General features: G+C 45.0%; 1 protein-coding gene across 3 annotated transcripts in view; it reads right to left on the reverse strand.

The window, feature by feature from the left end:
- The window catches only part of angel2 (angel homolog 2 (Drosophila)), a 99,411-nt gene that overhangs the window by 69,612 nt on the left and 5,479 nt on the right, over nt 1-24,320 (reverse strand). For all 3 annotated transcript variants that reach the window (XM_072508891.1, XM_072508911.1, XM_072508901.1), the window contains 2 exons: nt 22,982-23,610; nt 3,524-3,777 (listed from right to left, as the gene is read on the reverse strand). In XM_072508891.1, the coding sequence (XP_072364992.1) occupies nt 3,524-3,777; nt 22,982-23,610 (883 nt within the window). The remainder of the gene's footprint in view (nt 1-3,523; nt 3,778-22,981; nt 23,611-24,320) is intronic.

Raw genomic sequence — 24,320 nt, forward strand, 5'->3', positions numbered from 1 at the left:
AGATTCCCGATTGTAGTGTGGTATACTTCACACATTGCACAGCAATGAGAATTGAACCTTCAGGAGAAGAAAGTCGCAGAGTGCACAACCCCTTCATAGGAGGATGAAGGTGATGCGGCCATTGCACCAAAAGCGGTGCACATTGCTGCCCAGGATTCCTATACGACAAGCTTCAGTTAGGTTGCCTCAGTGCACCCATCTGGAAAATTGGATGCTAAAATCATATTCAGGAGTAGACTCGGCCATCAGGCACAAAGCAGCATACTGGGTCCTGACTGGGATTGGGTCCTGGGAAGCAAGAGGTAAGAAATGGCAACAGTTTTAGCCAAATCCCTACATCCATGACCCCTTTCATCATCTTCCCTCTTCTGGCTCACATGCACTTCCATGATAGCAATGAGCTGGCGAGTGCTTTGCTGCATGTAAATGAGGTACTCGGGCTTCATTAATCCTATTTAAATTGGCATCCAGAGTCAGGGCCAGTGTGCACTTGTTTGATGCTCCATGCAGATGGCCACTCTTTGTTTAAAGAAGACATCATCACAAAGACCTGTGAAATCATGCCACTCATGCTGAAGATAGATTCCTCCATCTCTTTGCAAGTATGCCAGTACCTCACAAATCCCTTACTGCTGCTCCAAAAATATTCTCTTCAACATCCCTAGAGGTGCAGCAACTTCATCCAGCTGAACAGAGCTTAGTGTCCTGCGGCCTCTGACATAGGCTCTCCATTGCTTTCCCCATCTCCATTATCTGCTCTTCGCTCACCTGCAAAGAGTGAGGCACCAAACCCAACCATCTTCTTTACTGTTTTAACAAAGTACAAGTATCTGAACTAGTGTATGGTCTCCACAATAACAGGGATGGTGCATGCTCGGGCATATTCCCTCCTAGCAGAAGGTAACAATGCCTTTCTGAACCACCTCCTGCAGGATGCCTAATGACTTAGACATAGAACTGCCGAGATCAGAATGTTTTAAGTGAACATTATGCACATGATCATGTTTCACTGGCTATCAAGTCAACAACATAAGCGAGTATTGTATGCCATGTGGGTATCTGATACTTAATTCCGTCACCAGCTAGCTGGCCAGTCACACTTAGACCCACCATCTCCAGCAGCTGCTCCTCTGCAAATGTAAGTATCAAGATTGCTGGGGGACTTCTTCCACTTCTCTGCTTTTTCCTTGTGCTTGGTGTACAGAGGGATAAGTGCACCTGTATGGTGAGTTGGTGTGAGAAGTGATGTGCTGGAATAGTCAGAGCGAAAGCATTGGTGGAATATATATGGCAGGTTACAGTTGAATCTGCCACTTTTCTCACCTTTTCTGGCCTGATTGGGTAATTAACCTGCTTCTGGCACAGACTCCAGAACTATGGCACTACATTCTTGCAGCTCACTTTCTGACTTGTCTTCTTGCTCTTAGTAGCAAGTTTTTTCTTCGATTGGCAGCAAGGTCTGTCTCCCTGCAGGTCCTTAGACTGTAACATCAGATCAAGAGGCATCGGTGATGTTAGGCAAAGGCCTGCCATGTTGTGACTCCACAATGACACTTACTTCCTCTGCTCCCCACCTCACAAATCCATCAATTGTTATCTCTGCAGCGTCCCTTTAAATAGTTGTGAAATCCAACTAATTTTTCACACCTGCTCATGCTAATTGATTGAGAAACCTGGAAATCAAGTGCAAGTTCAATGGCCCCACCGACAGCCACAGTGCAATCTCTTGCAGGTTCCCTGCGCACACTTGGCTTCATCACAACGTGCTCCCAGCATATTTACCCATATCACACCCAATTCTGGGCACCATACTTCAGGAAACATGTTAAATTTGAGAGAGGGTGTAGTAGAATTACTAGATTGGTACCAGGGATGAAAGGCTTCAATGAAGTGAAGACCAGAAAACTGAGGCTCTTCTGCGTCATAAAGCAGAGAAGTGGAGATTTGATACAGCGGTTTAAAATCAAAGGCTTTGAAACACAGTAAATAAGGTGTAAATGTTTCCAGTGGTAGCAGGATCAATAGCCTGTGGGTACAGATTTTAAAAAGAAATTCCAATTAAGGGATAATTTTAGTACGGCCAATCCTGCACATCATTGGGTTGTGGGGGTGAGACTCACAGACAGGAGAAAGTGCAAACTTCACACCAACAGTGACCCGGGGCAGAGATCGAACTGGGGTCCTCGGCGGCGTGAGGCAGCAGTGCTAACCACTGCACCACCATGCTACACTCAGTGGGTACAGGTTTAAGGTAACATTGAAAATTGGAATGCACAGTCTGAAAGGATGGTGGAAGCAGATTAAATAACAAATTGTGCAAGAAAATTGGATAAATTGAAAAACAGTGAAGGAGTGAGGCTAACTGAATAGCTCTTTGAAAGAGTCAGTGCAAATACGGTGGACCAACTGGCCTCTTTTTGTGATGTATCATTCTATGAGTCTAAGTTAGCATACCTGACTTGTCGTAGAATAGAATCCCTACAGTGCAGGAGGCCATTCGGCCCATCGAGTTTGCACCAGCCCCTGGAAAGAGCACCCTACTTAAGTCCACGCCTCCACCCTATTCCTGTAACCCAGTAAACCTACCTAATCTTTTTGGACACCCAGGGGCAAATTAGCAAGGCCAATCTCCACCTAACCTGCACATCTTTGGACTGTGGGTTGAGGCCGGAATTGAATCCGGGTCCATGGCACTGTGAGGCAACAGTGCCAAGCACTGTGCTGCCCACTTCCCTATTCTCATATGGTCGTTTGAAAAAGGATCTAATTTACTAATTTTCCAGTTCTAATAAGAGAGTCTGTACGCAAAATACTATTATATCAATTTGTCTTTACAGATGCTAAGATAAAAAACATTCTGATATAATAATTGATTATTTTTGCTTCTTTGTGAAAACAGTGTAGAAAAACTAAATTATTAATTTTTGCATTTCAGATCGATTTGTTTTTTTAGCTCCTCCCATTTTTAACCAGCATGTGTCTTACATTAAAAAAAATGTAACATTCACAATTCATTTATTTAACTTTTTTTCCTATTGCAAGGAGGAAACTGTAGTAACAACATAAGAAATAGGACAGGAGTAGGCGCCGTGCTGCCCTCATGGCTGATCCAATGTTGGTCCTCACTCCATTTTTCTGCCATGATTAGGTCATTAAACTGCTTCCAAGCTGTTCTACAACACTAGCATAAGTCACAATTTGATTTGCCTTCTGCTCTTACTCTCTCCAACACCTGGCATTTGGCAGTGATGATCAAAAGCCAAGTCCAACTCTGTGTCCTTACCTGATGGCCACAAATACGTGCCCTTTCAGTGTGGGTGAGTGAACAGAAATAGCAAGAACCCTGGATGATTCTTTCCTAGGCCAGGGATACAAAGGCAAATTGTGTTTCTATCCTTCCCGTTGCCCTAGTAGGGATTAGCTTTAGGAATTTCCAGGTTTGTATGGTACATCACCATGAAATGCATTTATGCATTAAATCTTTGGGAAGATGTACAGGTATGCACTTAATTGAACTACTTACATCTGCATCCAACTGTTTCAGTTCCTTAAGGATGTTGGGAAATCGGAATCCCCACTGCAACAAGGGCTGACTGCAATGTTTGTACAAGTAACCATTGTCCTCCAACAAATCCTGTGCCAGAATATTGTACGACATCACAGAAAAATCAAAAACTTCCTTCTGTTTTCCATTTGAAGTTTCTTTTGATTCACTAGTACCTTGGTTGCTCTTGTACAATGAAGTAAAATCCTCCCATTTTCTATGTACTGCCCCTACTGGAAAGAGATTACAAATGAGAAAAACTAAATTGCAGTATTCTACACCATAATTACACAACAATGTTATGTGCTTTTTTTTTCCATAGAGATCCTTATTTTCACTTACTATCTTCAAGGCCATAGTTGAGAATGCACCAATTTGTTGCAGCAGAGAATTGGTTAAGGTACATCACTTGTGATTTCAGGTATTTTGCAATGGGTAATGGAGGCCAAGAATGTTCCACTTCCCACAGAAAGGGAGGAGAACACGCAACTGCCTTGGGCTAGTTACATATACCTCTTAAAATAAGCAGTTATAGAATGTCCCAATTAGTGCCCGAGGACAGATCGCCTCTTGGATGAAGGCGGCAATTGTTGCAGGAGAACAAATGGGGGGGGGGACCATTTTGTAAATATGAAAAAACTCGTAAACTAGTTAACCTCATTGATATTCCAACCCCTGGAGCTTGATTTTGGATAAACTGCAGCAACTTAAATAAGTAGCTTGCCTGAACAGTAAATTTACTATAGTACTCGCACACAAGTTGTAGGTTATATTTATTTATATAGCATCTCTAACAGCATAAACATTTCTGAGGCACTTCACAGGAGCATTATGAATCAAAATGCGTGATGAGCAACATAAGCTGGTATTAGATCAGGTGACTGAAAGCTTGTCAAAGCAGAAGGATTTAAAGACTGTCTTAAAGTTGAAACGCAAGGTAAGAAAGCGGCAGGTGTAGGGAGGGAATACAAATGCTCAATTCCAAAGGGCTATGGCAACTGAAGACACAGCCGCAAATAGTGGCACGATTAAATTCTGGGATGCTCACCAGGCTAAAATTAGATAAACACAGATATCATAGAGGGCTTTGGGACTGAAAATTACAGAGAAAGGGAGGAGGGAGGCCATGGAAATGTTTGAAAATAAGAAATTAGAATTTTTAAAGCGCACCGTGCTTAACTAAGGGCCAATGTAGGTCAGAGCACACGGGTGATAGGCGAATGACACTTGGTGTGCGTTAGGATACGGGTAGAATAACCTTATGTTTATGGAAGATAGAATGTGAGAGATCAGCCTTGTATGTACACTAGTACATTGTCCAAAGTGATGAAGGAGGGTTTCAGTAACAGATGAGCTGAGGCAATGATAAAATCGGGCAATGCCACAGGGTTGGAAATAGGGTCGGGAAGTTCATCTTAGGGTCAAATATGACATCAAGATTATAACTGGTTTAATCTGACTGTAGCCAAGGAGCAGAATGGCGTTGGAATCTAAGAAATAGAGTTTGAAGTGGGGCTGAAAACAATGGTTTCAGTCTACTCGATATTTAAATGGAGGACATTTCTGCTCATGCAGTGCCGGAAGTCGGATAAGCTGTCTGATCATTTGGAAACGATGGAGAAATCAAGTCCCTTGATAGGCAAGGTTAAAATATCATACATATTGCTGATATGTAAAGATGTAAAACTCGGGTAGCTCTTTAATACTACTTAATCAGTTCAGAAAACTTTAGATAGTAATAATTGTTTTGAAAATAATGAGGCCAGCTGGAGAAACAAATGTCTGCCCACCTGACACAGTTATCAGATGGTCTCATTATGAATAACTACCTGGGCTCCAAGACTCACAAATGAAATCCGCTCAGCGGGGTTCTATTCATAGGTTGAAGGGGAGTGTTACCGCTGGCATTTCTTTAATGTGGCTATTCAATGTCTGTATATGGACAAGATTAGGTGGTGTGAAATGAAGTTGTGTCTGATTGAATTTTTAAAAATTTCATTCATGGGATGTAGGGGGCTAGGCCAGTGTTCATTGCACATCTCTAATTGCCCTTGAGAAAGTGATAGTGAGCTGCCGTCTAGAGCCACTGCAGTCCACGTGGTGTAGGTACACCCATAGTACCGTTAAGGAGAGAGTTCCAGGATTTGGATCCTCCAAAGGTGAAGAAACAGCAATATATTTCCAAGTGAGGATGGAAGTGGCTCGGAGGGGAACTTGAAGGCGACATTCCCACATGTCGGCTGCCCTTGTCCTTCTAGGTGGTAGAAGTCTCAGGTTTGGAAAGTTCTGACTAAAGGGCCATAGTGAGTTCCTGCAGTAGGTGGTAGACACCTATGCTAATTGTGAGTCCATGATGGAGGGAGTGAATGTTTGGATAAGATGCCAATCAAGTGGGCTGCTTGGATGGTGTCGGGCTTCTTGAGTATTGTTGGAGTCGCAACAACCCAGGCAAGTATAGAGTATTCTATCACACTCCTGACTTGGTGCCTTGTAGAATGTGTACAGGCTTTGGAGTCAGATAAGTTGCTTGTCACAGGATTCCTATCCTATTCTTTGACCTACTCTCATAACCACAGTATTTATATGGCTGGTCCAGTTCTGTTGCTGGGAATATAGAGTTGTAAGAGCTGCAGTCTCTTTCGAAACAAGATTTTCTGGGTGTTTTCTTCATGAACATTTCAAAAACATGCCATTGTTATTTTATGGTTCATTGAATCTGAACAAAGTGTATACTGTGTGAATTGGCATGAGATGCAGGGAGGTCATGGAACAAGCATAGGGATAATGGAAGACGTATGACTGGAGCATTGAACACCTGAGGGTATGTAGGTAAGGCTTTTAAAACTTGTCTGTCAAAACGCGGCTGAATCCAAACCACAGTTCATGACTCCTCTGAGGAGCCGTCAACCACAAGTCCTCCAGAGGTTGACTGGGCTCAATGAAAATATTTGGTGGTGGTATATGATGCCACCACAAAATGAAACCAGCCAGATTGAGAGTGCAGGGTGCAGGTTCACTGCCCACACACTTACCCCACGCTGGTGAAAATTGCCAGGAGCGGGAATCCTGTAATCAGGTCCAGTCTATCATTTTAAAGGGTACTGGAGTCGGTCTGACTCAGAGAACGTACAGGCCCTCATCTTTCTGAAACCCAAACTCCAGATTCTTTCCCATCGTTACATCCGTCAAATTCGTCATCCATTTGATTCCAATGTTTAGAGTCATAGATGTTTACAGCATGAAAACAGACCCATTGGCCCAGCTGGTCCATGTCGCCCATAATTTATTAACTCCAGGCGGCAAGGTGGCACAGTGGTTAGCACTGCTGCCTCACGGGCCGAGGACCCGGGTTTGATCTCAGCCCAGGGTCACTGTCCATGTGGAGTTTGCTCGTTCTCCCAGTGTCTGTGTGGGTCTCACCCCCACAACTTAAAGATGTGCAGGGTAGATGGATTGGCCACACTAAATTGCGCTTTAATTGGAAAAAAAGAATTGGGTACCTTAAATTTGTTCTTAAAAGAAAAAAAATAATTTAGTAACACCAGATGCTTTCCCATCTTTACACCCATCAAATACTTCATTCACTTGATTCCAATGTTTTATTTATTACGTCCTGCCCCTGTCATGTTCTGTAGACTGGCCAAAGTGAATGATGAACTACAGAACAGGTAGATTAAAATAATTTATTAAAGAACAAGCTGCCTGGTAAGATAACTAAGATAAATAAACTAACAACTAACACTAAACAAATCTTGTGGAACTACTGCAAATAAGTCTATCTCTCAACAGGATCAACTCCCAAATCACATGGTGATGTGATGGGTTTACAATGCCCCTAGTGGTCAGAGGTCGTGCACAATATTATGTACAAATTTACATTATGCATTACATCACATCCCCTTTCCTTTGTAAAAGAAAATTTACAAACATTAAATAACTTTTTTACATTTCAACATGACATGCATAACTATATACATGTTCAGATATCTGTTGTTTTACTTTACAGTCTGTTACAAGTTCAGTCTTTCTCGCTTGCGCCATATTCTTGTGGATCATCTTAGTGTTTGCTGAACTGACACAGGTTCTTCATGCTCTCGAATATTTGATGTTTGATGTATCATCCTCTTGTTGTGTTGATTCCTCCTCTTGTTGTGTTGGTTCCATGTTTTCTTGAGATGTTTTAGGACTGTTGTAATCTTGCTCTGGTGGTTGCATCACAAATGGTTGCCGTACTTTGAGCAAAGCTCTTCGATTCCGTCTCAAAACACCACCTTCATCCGTCATAACCATATACGAGTTTGGACCTGCTGGTCGCAATACCTTTGCCTGTTTAGACCATCCATTGCCTTTGTAGTCTTCTACTCTCACCGTATTCTCCAGCTCCAGAAGTTGAAGCCTCTTGGCAGACTTCATAGAACCCCTGCTGCCTCTTTTTCTGAGAGGTCAATTGTCTCGCTACCGAATGGTTCACGGGCTCAGTAAGAAAACGAGGTAGATTTGTGCATAGTTGCCTGTTCATTAACATTTGAGCAGGCGAGACGCCATTTACTAGCTGTGCCGACCGATAGTTGAGGAGCGCAAGATATGTATCCTCACGACTGTCGAGTGCTTTATTTAAGAGTTGTTTGACAATGTGCAATCCCTTTTTGTGCAATCCCTTTTCAGCCTTGCCATTTGATTGGCTGGACATAACATGTCGGAAATCATACTGCCGCGCAAATTCCGTCCATTCATAACAATCAAAGCAAGGACTATTATCGCTCATGACCACATCTGGAATGCCGTGCGGCACAAAAATTTCTTTGACATTTTTTAAAATCACACATCTTGCTGTTGAACTCGACAACTGCACTATCTCTGGGTAGTTCGATAAATAGTCTATGACCAGAAGGTTCTCCTTTCCATTGAAATGGAAACGGTCCGTGCCAACCTACTGCCAGAGTCTAGTAATTTCTTGCCTATCTGCATAGATTCCTTGCTCTGCTAGCGTGAAATGTTTGGCATGTTTCACAGTTCTCCACCATCTGCTCAATGTCCCGGTTGATCCCAGGCCAATAGACTGCCTCCCTGGCTCTCCTCTTGAACTTTTCTATCCCCAAGTGCCCTTCATGCAAATTGAGGAGGATCATTGATCGTAGTGCCTGTGGAATCATGATCCGCTGATTTTGCCGCAGAAATCCATTAACGTCACTTAATTCTGCTCATATGTTATAGAAACTCGAACATGATCCTTTGGGCCATTCTTCATTGTTGTGTTTTATCACTTTCTGCAACACTGATCCTTCTTAGTTTCTTCTCTAATGACTTTGACTTGTCAGAGACTGGCAGAGGCTGTCACCATGTTTACATGCATCTGTACATCCTCATCCAACTGGAGTGGTTCATCAGTAGCTCTGGAAAGCGTGTCAGACAGCATAAGATGTTTACCCAGCAGATACACCAATTCAAAATCGTACCGATGCAACTTCATGAACATTTATTTCAGTCTTGGCAAAATCTCACTAAGATTTTTTTTTTATGATGGTGACCAGTGGCCTGTTATCAGTCTCCACAATGAAGGTTGGAAGCCCATACACATAATCATGGAACTTAATTAGCCCATTAATAAGCCCAAGGCACTCTTTTTCAATTTGTGCGTATCGCTGGTCAGTGTCGGACATCACCCTGGATGTATACGCCACTGGCAGCTAGTCTCCTTCCAGATCCTGCTGGAGCAGGAACATCCCCAAACCATCCTGTGATGCATCAGTTGAGATTTTTGTGCTCCTGGTTGGGTCAAAAAACGTGAGCACTGGCGCAGTGGTAAGCAAAACCTGCAGTGCCTGCCACTGTTCGTGCTTGCTGGACCACTGCTGCATTCTTCTTTATGGTCTCCCTCAGATGTGCTGTTTTGGCTGCCAAGCTGGGGATGAACTTGCCCACAAAATTTATCATGCCTAGCATTCTTAAAATGCCTTTTTTATCCATCGGGTGTGGCATCTGTAGAATCGCCCTTATCTTGTCTTGATCGGGCCGAACCCGTGTGGACAGCTCGTCTCCCAGGAAGGTGATACTATGCATCCCGACTTGACATTTTACAATGTTTAATTTCAGACCGTTTTTTCTGATACTCTTTAGGACCCTTAGCAGACGCTCATGTTCTTCTCGAGTCGACCCCCAAATAATGTCATCCACATACACACGGACCCCCGAGATTACTTCAATTACATGCTCCATGGCACGATGAAATATCCCTGAAGTCGAGATGATGCCAAATGGCATTCGTAAATAACAATACCTTCCGAAGGATGTGTTGAATGTGCACATTTTTGTGCTTTCTTGATCTCGTTTCAATTGCCAGCTTTGAGACGCGGCCAATTGCTGAAACAGGTTGATCCTGCCATTTCACACGTTATCTCTTCCCTTTATGGTATAGGGTAGTGTTCCCTTTTAATATTGAGATTCAAATCCTTCGGATCCATGCAGATTCTGAGATCCTCATTACGCTTCTTTATTAGACCATGGGAATTAACCCAGTCGGTAGGGGCGTCAATTCGTTTAAAGACACCCATGCAGTCATTCTAACTCTGCCTTTATTTTATCTCTTAATGACGCCGGCACACGTCTCGGCGCATGAATCACAGGCTTTGCATCTTCCTTCAACTGAATCTTGTACGTGTGGCAACGTACCAAAACCTTGGACAATTTCAAGGCAATAATTCGATATGGAGTCTCCTGAGTAATGAGAGCCTATCGCAGCATTGTCTGCACTGTAGACTCGTCGGACGAGCTGTAGCTCCTCACACTCAACTCCAAGGACTCGCGGTCCGCCACCACCACAGAAAATTTCAGCTTGTACGTTTTGGTTTTGACTTCGACATCAAGCTCACATGCTCCTGACGAGATTTTGCTCCCATTATAATCTCTTAATAGTACAGGTAACTATTTTTGGCTGAATTTGCAGCTTTTTGTACATCAGACAGGTTGATGAGGTTGACCCTCGCACCTCAAGCTTGCCTTTTATTGCTGTGCCATTTATTTTTTATGGCACCGTCCATTTTATCTGTTTAACTATCTGCCTTCAGTTCACTCTTGCTGCGGATTGGTACAAATATACTTTTGTTTGATATACCTGGAGTCTCCTTATCTTCGCCGGAGATCACATCTACAAAGAATGTGTTCTCCAGACACACCTCATCAATGGCGATGATACTCTCTGTTTGTTCAGGCCTTTTTCTTATATATTAGGCTGCAAAATGATTCCTGCCATTACAGATGGCACATGTTTTTCCATAAGCAGGGCACTGCTGTGGCATTCAACGTGGTGAGCTGCTTTGCAGCAAGATCACTAGCATGACATAGTTGAATGGCACGTTTAAGTTGTAAATCTGTTTCCCGTAGTAGCCGCTCGTGCACTTTATGACTGGAGTTTCCAAAAACTATCTGGTCTCGTATCATTGACGACTGGAGTGTGAAGTTGCACGACTGCGCTTTCAATCCCTAGTCAGTGAGGAAGCTATCAAATGCCTCTCCCACATTCTGGGTGCGAATATGGAATTTATAGCGCTTTAAGATTTTGTTTTTTCTGGGGGAGCAATGCTGGTCGAATTGTTTGAGCACTCGAAGCTTTTGCCATCAGTCTCATTTTCAAATGTAAAAGTATTAAACATCTCAATTGCTTGGGAACCTGCTACAGTGAGCAGAAACGCAATATGCCTCTCATCGGGCTTGCCTACAGACCAAGGACTGCAACATACAGTTTGAACTGCTGCTTCACCACCCTCCAATTTTCATCTACAATATCGGTAAATCGAAGCTGTTGAGGTGCCTGGATACCTTCCATTACAGGCTTCGAGGTTTTACTGCGTGTTGAGCATAAGATGCCAGTAGCTTGCAAGGTTAGTCACAAAGATTTGTTTCCTTTCTTATCCTGCAGTTATCTTCTGTGGTTCGAATTTTCTTGTACAGAATTTTTTGAGTTCTGGTTAAATCATCACCCCTGGTACCGTGTCATGTTTTGTAGACTGGCCAAAGTGAATGATGAACTACAGAACATGTAGTTTAAAGTAATTTATTAAAGAACAAACTGTGTGATAAGATAACTAGAATAAGTAAACTAACAAACAAATAACACTAAACAACTCTTGTGGAACTATTGAAAATATGGCTATCTCCAAGCACGGCCAACTCCCAGCTCCCTGACACAGTGGGTTTACAATGCCACCTAGTGGTCGGATATCGTGCATATGATGTACAAATTTACGTTATGCATTTCATCACACCCACTACTCTGTGGAACTTACGACAGCACTTTGCCTAAATCTACTTTTCAATCATAGCTCCTAAAATTCCTCACTTGGTGTTAATTTCAAATGCTGATAATAATAATATTTATTGTCACAAGTAGGCTTACATTAACACTGCAATGAAGTTACTGTGAAAAGTCCCTAGTCGCCACATTACGGCACCTGTTCGGATACACTGAGGGAGAATTCAGAATATCCAAATTACCTAACAGCACGTCTTTTGGGACTTGTGGGAGGAAACAGGAGCACCGGGAGAATGTGCAGACTCCGCACAGACGGTGACCCAAGCCAGGTATCGAAGCTGGGACCCTGGCGCTGTGAAGTAGCAGTGCTACCCACTGTGCTATCGTGTATCAGTGAACAATATTGGAAATTTTAGTTAAAAACTAACACCAAGTCTCAATATCATTCTTTCTGGGCACTTGTAGCACATGTAAAGCCATTCTACAAAATTTCTAACCAGGCATAACATACAACATTTTAGAGATTTCTCATATGTACCTCCCTCAAGGGCACAGCTATAGATGCAAGAACTGCCAAGATACCCAAGGCTATTCAAGATACAGCTGGTAGAATGTACCCATGTTTGCCAGTGATCTTCACATCACAGGCAAACATTCCAGGTCCTGAGACAATATTAAAAGTTTGTTTTCATGTTATTAACCATGAGATGCATCAATAGAAATCAAGAAATGTGGACAACTTGGGTTGTGGCATATGCTCTCAAGACTCTCATATCATGTTACCAATGTTTGTTCAGCCAGAGCTGCATAATTTTTGACATTTGCCATATTGAGCCACGCCCTTTTCTATAAATATTTCTTGTCACTATATTGAAATGCACTAATTCAAAATTAGATGATGTCATGGGAGTCTCTCTTTAAGAAAGATTTTTGTATTATCACATGACTTCAGTGATGTTATTGTATAGGTGGAGCTGGGCTGTGGCTCTGTGAGCTGTTTTTGGTTTCGCTGTCACATTTGGCTGCTGTGGACTCAGACACTGAGAACAGAGGTGTTTTGGCCTGTCTCTCTATTTTCATTTTAAAGAGTTGTTCCAAGAAAAAAAACATTGATTATAGCTACCTGCTGTTTTAGTAACTTAAAACATATAGTTTGCTTTTCAGAAAAGTTTAAACCTGCTGATGTGACCGGGTCAGAATCTCAGGAAAAGCCAGTCGTTTTCAAGTGAAAATGCAGAGTGCTGGACCATGCCCTTAAAAAGGGGGTTTTGGTTTATGGGATTTTGTTTTTGAATTGGAACAGTTAAGGAGGAATTCATTAAGTGTTGAACATATATTACTGTAGCTGAGTGGGGTCTTTATGTTTGTAATTGATAAAAATTCTTGCTGTTTGTTTATATATAAATGTTGACTAAGTTCTTAGAATAAAGCTTATTTTGATTAAAGTGTCGAGGCAGACTGTTGAATCACACCTCAAGTGAAGGCTTTTGTGCTCATCCTAGCCAAATTCAACAAAAGGTTATAGGTTAGGTGAACTCCATAATATACTTTGGAGTTTTTAAACCCTGGCCCATAAGAATGCAGGCATGCCAGGATACTGCAGCAAGTGGATGGTACATGCATTAAGAATCAAAAGCTAAGCCTAGGTTAGCATGGAATGCTGCTCAACTGCATGGTATATTTTGCTCAGCTGAGAATTGCAGTCTCCTCTTGGATGGCACTGGCACTTCTGACAGTTAGAAGAATCTCTTAGCAATCTCAAAGACAAAGACGTTGAATTAATTGTGGCATCCTTATTACAGAAAAAATTACACCCTTGTTAAATAGTTTTAATAGCATGTGGCAGGATTGGGGGAGGAAGCAAACATGCCCATCAAAGCAGAAAATTTGGTGCCTTTACTCTTATTGCATCACAAAGTCCAGTAAATTACTCTACCTCGTACTGGACTCTAGGAAGTCAAATTTATTCTGAAATATGAAGGTGCTCATTATATATATTTTTTTAAATATGTTTTTATTAAGAATCTTTCAATAACAATATTTTCCACCTTACAAACAAACTCCCCCCCCCCCCCCCCCCCCGTAACAAAGAAAAGAAAAAGAACTCACGTGGCAAGACATGAACATGGCAAGTCAATAAGATACAAAGCTTTGTACATTGGATTCTTCCTGTACATGTCAGTTTCCGGATCATTCAAGTGTTTTCTTGCTCAAATGCCCCCCAGAGAAATCCCCCTCCCCCCTCCCCCCACCCTGGGTTGCTGTTGCTGCTGTCCGATCTTCATCTAACGCTCCGCGTCATGGTCTAGGAACGGTTGCCACCGCCTGTAGAACCGCTGCGCAGACCCTCTCAAGGCAAACTTTATCCTTTCCAACTTGATAAACCCTGCCATATAATTTATCCAGGCCTCCACGCTGAGGGGCTTCGCCTCCTTCCACATAAGCAAGATCCTTCGCCGTGCTACTAGGGACGCAAAGGCCAGAATGCCGGCCTCTTTCGCCTCCTGCACTCCTGCTCGTCCACTACTCTAAATAGTGCTAGCCCCCAGCTTGGCTTGACCCGGACTTTCACTACCTTCGATACTGTTCCCGCCACTCCCCTCCAGAACCCCTCCAGTGCCGGGCATGACCAAAACATATGGACATGGTTCGCCGGACTTCCTGAGCACCTCCCACATCTGTCCTCCACACCAAAGAACCTGCTCAGCCTCGCCCCCGTCATATGCGCTCTATGAACCACCTTAAGTTGTATCAGGCTAAGCCTGGCACACGAGGAAGAGGAATTGACCCTACTTAGGGTGTCAGCCCATAGCCCCTCCTCAATCTCCTCCCCCAACTCCTCCTCCCATTTACCTTTCAGCTCCTCTACCAAAGACTCCCCTCTTCTTTCATCTCCTGGTATATCGTCGACACCTTGCCCTCCCCGACCCATACGTCCAAAATCAGCCTATCTTGAATCCCCTGTGCCGGGAGTAGCGGAAATTCCCTCACCTGCCGCCTCACAAACGCCCTCACTTGCATGTACCTGAAAGCGTTTCCCGGGGGTAGCCCAAACTTCTCCTCCAGCAGCCCTAAGCTCGCAAACGTCCCGACAATGAACAGGTCCCTATTCTTCTAATCCCTACCCGATGCCAGCTCTGAAATCCCCCGTCCATCCTTCCTGGGACAAACCGATGGTTGTCTCTGATCGGGGACCACACCGAGGCTCCCGTCGCACCCCTGTGCCGTCTCCACTGCCCCCAGATCTTTAGCGTTGCCGCCACCACTGGGCTCGTGGTATACCTCATCGGCGAGAGCAGCAGCGGTGCCGTCACCAGCGCCCCCAGGCTCGTTCCTTTGCAGGACGCCATCTCCAACCTCTTCCACGCCGCCCCCTCTCCCTCCATCACCCACTTACGGATCATTGCCACTTTGGCTGCCCAATAATAACCACCCAAATTCGGCAACGCCAACCCTCCTCCATCTCTGCTACGCTCCAAGAACGCCCTCCTTACCCGCGGGGCCTTGCTCGCCCACACAAATCCCGTAATGCTCCTGCTTACCCTCTTAAAAAAGGCCTTAGTGATCACAATTGGGAGGCATTGGAATACAAAATAAAATCTCGGGAGGACCACCATTTTAACTGACTGTATCCTACCCGCCAGTGAGAGTGGCAACATATCCCACCTTTTAAAATCCTCCTCCATCTGTTCCACCAACCGCGACAAATTAAGTTTGTGCAGTGCCCCCCAGCTCCTAGCTACCCGAATCCCCAAGTATCGAAAGCTCCTTTCCGCCCTCCTCAACGGTAGGTCATCTATTCCTCTTCCCTCGTTCCCCGGATGGATCACAAAGAGCTCACTCTTTCCCACATTGAGCTTATAGCCCAAAAAGTCTCCAAACTCCTGTAGGATCTGCATTACCTCAACCAGCCCCTCCACTGGATCCTTCACATACAGCAACAGGTCGTCTGCGTACAGCGACACTCGATGTTCCTCTCCCCCCTCGAACCACCCCCTTCCATTTCCCCGACTCCCTTAACGCCATGGCCAAAGGTTCAATTGCTAATGCGAACAGCAGAGGCGACAGGGGGCACCCCTGCCTCGTCCCGCGATACAGCCGGAAATACGCCGACCTCCACCGGTTCGTGACCACACTCGCCACCGGGGCTTCATACAGGAGCTTAACCCAACTGATAAACCCTCCCCCGAACCCAAACCTCCTCAACACTTCCCAGAGATACTCCCACTCTACCCTATCGAAGGCCTTCTCCGCGTCCATGGCTGTCACTATCTCCGCTTCTCCCTCCACCGATGGCATCATTATCACATTTAGGAGCTTCGCACATTAGTATTTAACTGCCTACCCTTTACGAATCCCGTCTGGTCCTCGTGAATCACCCCGGGGACACAGTCCTCAATCCTCATGGCCAACATTTTTGCCAGCGAATTAGCATCTACATTAAGGAGCGAGATCGGTCTATACGGCCCACATTGCAGTGGGTCCTTATCCCGCTTCAAGATCAAAGAGATCGTCGCCTCTGACATTGTCGGGGGCAGGGTCCCCTCCTCCCTTGATTCATTGAAGGTCCTTACCAGCAACGGGGCTAACAGGTCTACATACTTCCTGTAGAACTCCACCGGGAACCCATCCGGCCCCGGGGCCTTCCCTGCCTGCATGCTCCCCAGTCCTTTAACCAGCTCCTCCACCCCAATTGGCGGCCCCAAACCAGCCACCTCCTGCACCTCCACCCTTGGGAACCTCAACTGATCCAAGAATCGCCGCATCCCCTCTTTTCCCCCTGGGGGCTGGGATCTATACAGTTCCTCGTAAAAGGCCTTAAAAGCCTCATTCACTTTCCCTGCACTCCGCACCGTAGTTCCCCTGCCATCTTTGACTCCACCTATTTCTCTCGCTGCCATCCTCTTACGGAGCTGGTGTGCCAGCATCCGGCTCGCCTTCTCCCCATATTCATATATCGCCCCCTGTGCCTTCCTCCACTGTGCCTCTGCCTTCCCTGTGGTCAACAGGTCGAACTCCGTCTGGAGCCTGCATCTCTCCCTAAGTAGTCCCTCTATCAGGAGCCTCTGTATAGCTCCCGTCCACCCTTAAAATCTCCCCCACTAACCTCTCCCTTTCCCTGCCCTCTCTCTTCACCTTGAGCCCCGATGGAGATGAACTCTCCCCTGACCACCGCCTTCAGCGCCTCCCATACTACTCCCACCTGCACCTCCCCGTTGTCGTTAGCCTCCAGATACCTTTCAATACACCCCCGCACCCTCCCGCACACTTCCTCGTCTGCCAGCAGTCCCACATCCAACCTCCACAACGGGCGTTGGTCCCTCTCCTCCCCCAGCTCCAGCTCCACCCAGTGCGGGGCATGGTCTGAAATGGCTATGGCCAAATACTCCGTTCCCTCCACTTTCGGGATCAATGCCCTGCCCAGAACAAAAAAATCTATCCGGGAGTAGGCCTTATGCACGTGGGAGAAAAAAGAAAATTCTCTGGCCAAAGGCCTGGCAAATCTCCACGGATCCACTCCCCCCTTCTGATCCATAAACCCCCTAAGCACCTTGGCCGCAGCCAGCCTCTTCCCTGTCCTAGATCTGGAACGATCTAATGCTGGGTCCAGCACCGTGTTAAAATCCCCACTCATTATTAAACTCCCGACCTCCAGGTCCGGAAAACGCCCCAACATCCGTTTCATGAATCCAGCATCGTCCCAGTTTGGGGCATATACATTCACCAGTACCACCTCCGTCCCCTGCAACCTGCCACTCACCATCGTGTATTGGCCTCCCTTGTCCGCTACTATGTTCTTGGCCTCAAACGACAACCCCCTTTCCCACCAGTATTGCCACCCCTCTATTCTGCGCATCCAGCCCAGAATGGAACACCTGTCCCACCCATCCCTTCTTTTCCCCCTGGGGGCTGGGATCTATACAGTTCCTCGTAAAAGGCCTTAAAAGCCTCATTCACTTTCCCTGCACTCCGCACCGTAGTTCCCCTGCCATCTTTGACGCCACCTATTTCTCTCGCTGCCATCCTCTTACGGAGCTGGCGTGCCAGCATCTTCCTTAACCTGATCTGCCACCTTCAGATGTGTCTCCTGAAGCATGACCACGTCCGCCTTCAGTCCCTCTAGGTGCGCGAACACTCGGGCCCTCTTAACCGGCCCATTTAGGCCTCTCACATTCCACGTGATCAGCCGGATTGGGGGGTTACCTGCCACCACCACCCCCCCCCCCCCCCCCCCCCCCCGACCGACTAGCCATCTCCTATCTTAGGCCAGTCCCGTGCTTGCATCATCCGCACCCTCCAGTCCCCCAGGCGGGGAACCCCCGCCCCGACCACCTCTTCCATTTTCAGTTCCCCCTCGGACAGTGCAGCAGCAACCCTAGAATCCCCCCCTCTCTCTCTCTTCCCCCCCCCCCCCCCCTTGCAAGATCCACATCTAGCTCTTTTGCTCCCCCCATATTATTTCCGTGAGTCAGCTGACTTCTGCTGACCCCGGCTTCCCCCGCATTCCCGTTGATCTCCCCCGTGCGGGGGTCTCTCCTCCTCCTTACCTTCCTCCTCCCCCCACCCCCCCCCCCTTTTGGCGTGGGAAAAAGCCTGCGCTTTCCTGAACCAGCCCCGCCCCCTATGGCGCAGCTCCTGTTGCGGCCATTATCCCAGTTCCCTCATCCCCGGGTCTCACCTCCCTCCAGCACCGACGCCCACATTCCCCATCATCATCATCTTGTCTACAGAAAAGAAAAAAGGAAATTTTAGGTATTTTAACCAGAACTCTACCCACATCCCCATCCATCATCCCACCCATGAAATATTCTTTACCCATATTTACAACGCCATACACAACCACATCCCCTCAGTTCGAGTCCAGTTTTTCCGTCTGAATAAAGGTCCAAGCCTCTTCTGGCATTTCAAAATAATGGTGTCGGTCCTGATAAGTGACCCACAGTCGCGCACGCTGCAGCATGCCGAACCTGACTTTTTTTATGCAGCACCGCCTTGGCCCGGTTGAAGCCAGCTCTCCTCTTTGCCACCTCTGCGCTCCAATCCTGGTATACTCAGATCACCGCGTTCTCCCATCTACTGTTCCGCACCTTCTTGGCCCATCTCAGCACACTTTCTTTGTCCGTGAAGCGATGGAACCTTGCCACTATCGCCCTTGGCGGCTCATCAGCCTTGGGTCTCCTCGCCAGGGCCCGGTGAGCCCCTTCCAGCTCCAGGGGGGTCGGAGAGGCCTCCGCACCCATCAGCGAATGGAGCATCGTACTCGCGTACGTCCCAGCATCAGCTCCCTCCACTCCTTCAGGAAGACCCAGAATCCGGAGGTTCTTCCTCCTCGACCTGTTCTCCCGGACCTCAATTCTCTCGGCCCACCTCCTGTGCACCGCCTCCTGCGCCTCCATTTTTACCGCCAGGCCCAGGACCTCATCCTCGTTGGTATTCACTTTATCATTCACCTCACGAAGCTCCACCGCCTGGGTCTTCTGGGTCTCCTTCAGTCCCTCGATCGCCAACAGCATCGGCGCCAGCACCTCCTTTTTCAGCTCCTCCACACATCGCTTGAGGAACTCCTGCTGGTCTGGCCCCCACGCCGCTCGCTCTCCGCCATCTTGCCTTTTTCCCCTCGTTTTGGTCTCTGCTCCAGGGCCTCTTTCCTCGTCGTTCCACCGCTGATCTCTGTCATATATTGTGAGGGGGGAACCTCACTGCACCTTCCCACACGGGATTAATTCGAAAAAAGCTCCATTGGGGCTCCTCTGGAGAGCCCGAAAGTCCGTTGTCGCGGGAGCTGCTGAAACGTGCAGCTTAGCTCCGCATCGCCGCAACCGGAAGTCCTCGAAGGTGCTCAATATAACCAACTCCATATATCTAGCAATGAGTAGCAACAAAAACTTAAACGGTATTTACTTTTGACATTCATTCAAACCAGATTCTTGGCCTTCATTTACAAGAGCTCATATGCTAATATAAGATCTTTCAGAACCTCAAGACACTCACAATGCATTTTTCAGTAGTTATTGTGCCCTTATGGATGCAGCATTCCATTTGCATCCATATTTGGTTGACAACTTGGTTGGGTAGTTGAAACTGCACTCAGCACCTTCCCAGTGTTTTGTAATCATTGTGTAAAAACACAATTTTGTTTGTTCCAAAGGAAGGAGTTTTCACAAAGACTTGCCATGAATATGGCTGGTCTTATTTAGAGCTAGTGTAAACATGGACAAGACACCACATCTCACAGGTTGGATCTCATAGCTGGAGGAGGGCAAGGAAGAGAAAGATCAATAAGATTCTACTCTCAGAATCAGAATGTTCTAAATTGACATGATTATTGAACATCAACAACCAGTAGAATCAGAATCTCCCATTATTGGATGAAGAGGGCTGATAAAAGGTGAAAACACTTGTTAAGTGGAGTGAAACCTTTTGGTCTGTAACTTGTCCCATTCCTTAAAACTATTACTGATGTCCTGTACAACATTGTCTACCTTTATAGCAAAAATTGGGTGTACATTGCAAATGTTTGAGGATCATGACCATATTTTGAAACAATTTCATATCCATGTGCTAGGAATGTTTATCAGGACAGTGAAGAAACGTTTACTGCAAAAATGAATTAGTAGAGAGAATGGACCAGATTTTACCATCAAAATGTGTGAGGGTAATGCTGCTCTCTGTTAATTATGTATAAATAGTACAGAAATTTCAAGACAGGTTAAATTCCGATACCCAAAGCTTGCTGCCTGACTTACACTGTTTCACTGTTAGCACTGCAAAAGCAGCAATTCACTGTCTGCTTTACTGTTGGAATGCATTGAATGTCAAGATATTGCTATACTTGCAAGGTAGATACCAACTAAACACATCACAGCAAGTTATGCCATGTATGGAGTTTGCATGTTCTCCCCATGACTGTGTGGGTTTCTTCTGGGAGCTCCGATTTCCTCCCACTGTCCAAAGATGTGCAGGTTAGGTGTATTGGCCATGATAAATTGCCCCTTAGTGTCCAAAGATGTGCAAGTTAGGTGGGTTTACAGGATTATGGGAATAGGGCGGGTGAGTGGGTCTAGGTAGGGTGCTCCTTCAGAGGGACAGTGCAGATTTGATTGGCCGAATGGCCTCCTTCTGCGCTGCAGTAATTGTTTGGTTCTATGGCACAATGGACCACCGTATTCTCCAATGCTTCTCTATCATTCAGCTGGGTAGAATTGTCCTTGCTTGATTGCATTCTCGACTGTCGAACAGTTCCCAGAGAATTATTTCTTATCTCATTTCAGTACTATTATCTCTGTAGTCCCTCAAGGATCTAATGCTGGTCCCTTCTACTACTCATCTACATGTTACTAATTGGCCATAAAAATCGAATACATATCAGGCTCCACAGGTACTGATGACAACCAGCTCTATTTTACCACCCTCCACTGTCTTTTATTTGTTGCACTGCTTATCCAACATCCAAATTGGATGAGCAGAAATTCCCTCCAATTAAATATTGGAAAACCTGGGAGTCACTGTCTTTGGTCCCCATCTCAAATTCAACTCCTATTTTCATTCCTGGCAACTGTTTAAAGCTGAGCTAGTTGGTTCATAATCTTGGTATTGTGTTTGACCCAGAGATAAGCTTTAAAATATATCTCTGCTCCATCGCTATGAATGCCTATTTCCACCTACAAAACACTGCTCATCTCCGACCCTGCCTTGAAACTTATATCTTTAAAGCTTTTAATTATCTGTTCTGATGTCGCCTTCCGTGGGCTCAGGGGCAAAGCAATTCTACAGACATTTCTCTTCGTAAAACATCCCAAATGTTCAACATGAAAAAGGCACTATATAAATACAAGTGTTGTTGATTGAGACTTAATGATGCATTTCTTTAAATTCTTACTATTCATTTTTGTCTCATTTTCTGGTCTCTCTAGCCAATATTTCTTTCCTTTATTTTTTTGTGGCTGATTTAATATTAAATTCACCTACTATAATTTATACTGACTGGTCAGTCTTCACACTGAATATTTCTCAATTCTTCAGTTTGATTGGTTAAGGAGACATTGTTGGTTTCCTTTTTCACTCAGGTCCCTAATGCCCCATTTTCCTCACTGTGACATTATCAGCTTGCACTTTCAGCAATTTAAGGGTCAAAAAAGGTTGCAAAGGCAAGTCTAACCAATGGCTGATGACATCAGATGCCCTGTTACAACAGAATAATCTGGCCCATTTTGTCCACTTGGCATAAAACTTTAAATGGGGGGAAGGTCTTGATGTACTGTTGATTTAAAACTGGATTAAAAATAGGGCATGTGGTCCCAAAGGTACTTGTGGAAGTTACAAGACTTCCCTCAAAAAAGGACAAAAACACTAAAATCAAGTTAGAAATACAACCCAAATGCATAAAATAGCTTTGACAAAGAGTCATCCAGACTAGAAATGTTCGCTCCCTTATCTCTCCATAGATGCTGTCAGATCTGCTGAGATTGTCCAGTATTTTCTTTTTGTTGCATAAAAGAAAACTCAACTCCTTTGAAAGTGTTAGCCTTCCGCACAGTGTTTGTCTAACAATTGTATGAAGTAGTTAAACAGGTATCCTGAATATAGTCAAATCCAGTAGAATACTATAAAAATCAGTAAAGTTTAAGTTTCTGGAAGCTCTGTTTCTCCGCCCTACCTAAATCCACATTTCAATCTAATGTTTAGTCACCTTTATCTAAACTCAGGATAGGCTGTAAAAAAAAATCATGAAGGGCTACATTTCAGAATCGTTTCTGTACTTGTCCCTGTTCTAATGTTTCCTCCTTGAATAAAATACGTTTTTTTTTGCAACTATGCAATTACAGGCTGGCAGAGCTGAGGGGGAAGAGAGGGGTTGGTGGTGGAGGGAGAGGTCAAAGTAATTTAAGAGTTTTGCAACAAATTTAAATAAAAACCTTGCCAAAGCCTCAATAGCTTATAAGCATGTTTTGTACGAGAGCTTCCTAATTTTGATTGCAGGATGGAACACCATTGTAATTTTATTTCTCACAGTCGTTCTCGAGAGAAGGCAATCCTCTTGTGAGCACAAACACATTTCAGAAAGGAATTGTCATTATGACCAGAGTTGCCATTATATTTACAGATGGTATTATAAGTCATTACTTTCTTCATTGTAAGGTATTTTACATTCAAACAGGTTAATCAGATTAACTATTAACCAGCCTTACCTTTTATAAATGAAGTTTCTTGATCTTCTTTGGAGACACAAGAATTTCCCATTTCATTGTCAGGAAAAATAATATTACCAGAATTATAGAGTATTGCATGATTCGTGTTATCAGATTCTGAAGGGCTCCCTCCTTTCTGATCTGCTGGATCATGCTTTCTTCGTTTAGCTGGAGGTATATTGTCATTTGGCTCCATAGAGCAAGATGATTGATTTATTGAATAAGAAGGAAACCCTTGGTGTGAAGATCTGCCTCTTGTCCATGAACCACTATAAAAGTTCAATGGTGGTCTACAGTTGAAAAGAGGTTGCCAGTGGAAAGGGGGTTGCCAGGGGAAAGGGGGTCGCCAGGGGAAAGGGGGTCGCCAGGAGAAAGGAGGGTGCCAGGGGAAAGGGGGTCGCCAGGGGAAAGGGGGTTGCCAGGGGAAAGGGGGTTGCCAGGGGAAAGGGGGTTGCCAGGGGAAAGGAACAGGATTCCCAAAACCATGTAGATTTAATGTCTCAGGAGTAAAACCGGTTGACCACTGAGGACAGGAAAGGCTTGAGGTCCTATGGAACCATTCCCGGACATCTGGGCGGACTATGCAGCTCCTGCCAAAGTTCTGCAGATGATGAGTAAGCATGTGGTGGCTAGAAAACACAAACACAATTAATATATTTATAAGCATATCTGTTCATTAAAAGAAAACTGTAGAATTTATGTCTAGGTGCAATACAACAAATATACAAAAATGATGTTCAAAGCAACCATGGTTAAAATCCACATGGCAAATGAAAGTTGTAACAAACTAAAACAAAGTGAACACGTAAATAATGTAATTTTAAAAATGACTGTTAAGAATTTGATAAATTAACGAGGTTAACAGTGAACTTGAGATGAAAACGAAATAACAGACAAGTAACAAGACTATCAGGAATCTAGAGGAATAATGAACGGCGATTTGGCCAGTAACAAGATTAGCAGGCGCCTAGACACACTGAGGTGTGAATGGCCATATCAGAAACATTGTTTACCAGAAATCAATGGGGCTATACAAATGATGACTTGTAAAGGCAAGGGATTTCAAAGATGTAGACAACTGAATCCACAGGATGGGATATCAAAAAGACTGAACAGTATACCTGCTAATACCGTCAGTGTGGAAGGAGGCTAGTTCTCCTTACAACAGTCAGACAGGTCAGTTCCATCTATGATGCAAGCCATGGAGGTCTGTTCCATTTAATATTTAGAGCCACCGCAGATTGCAGATATTCTCCTCTAAAAGTCGCAGTTTTGTGTCTTCACTGAACCAGGAAAAGACGCTTTCCCAGACTTGGTCCCCTAAATAGTTTTGGTGTGG

Source organism: Scyliorhinus torazame, chromosome 1 (assembly GCF_047496885.1).
Source record: "Scyliorhinus torazame isolate Kashiwa2021f chromosome 1, sScyTor2.1, whole genome shotgun sequence".
NCBI classification, from domain to species: Eukaryota; Metazoa; Chordata; class Chondrichthyes; order Carcharhiniformes; family Scyliorhinidae; genus Scyliorhinus; species Scyliorhinus torazame.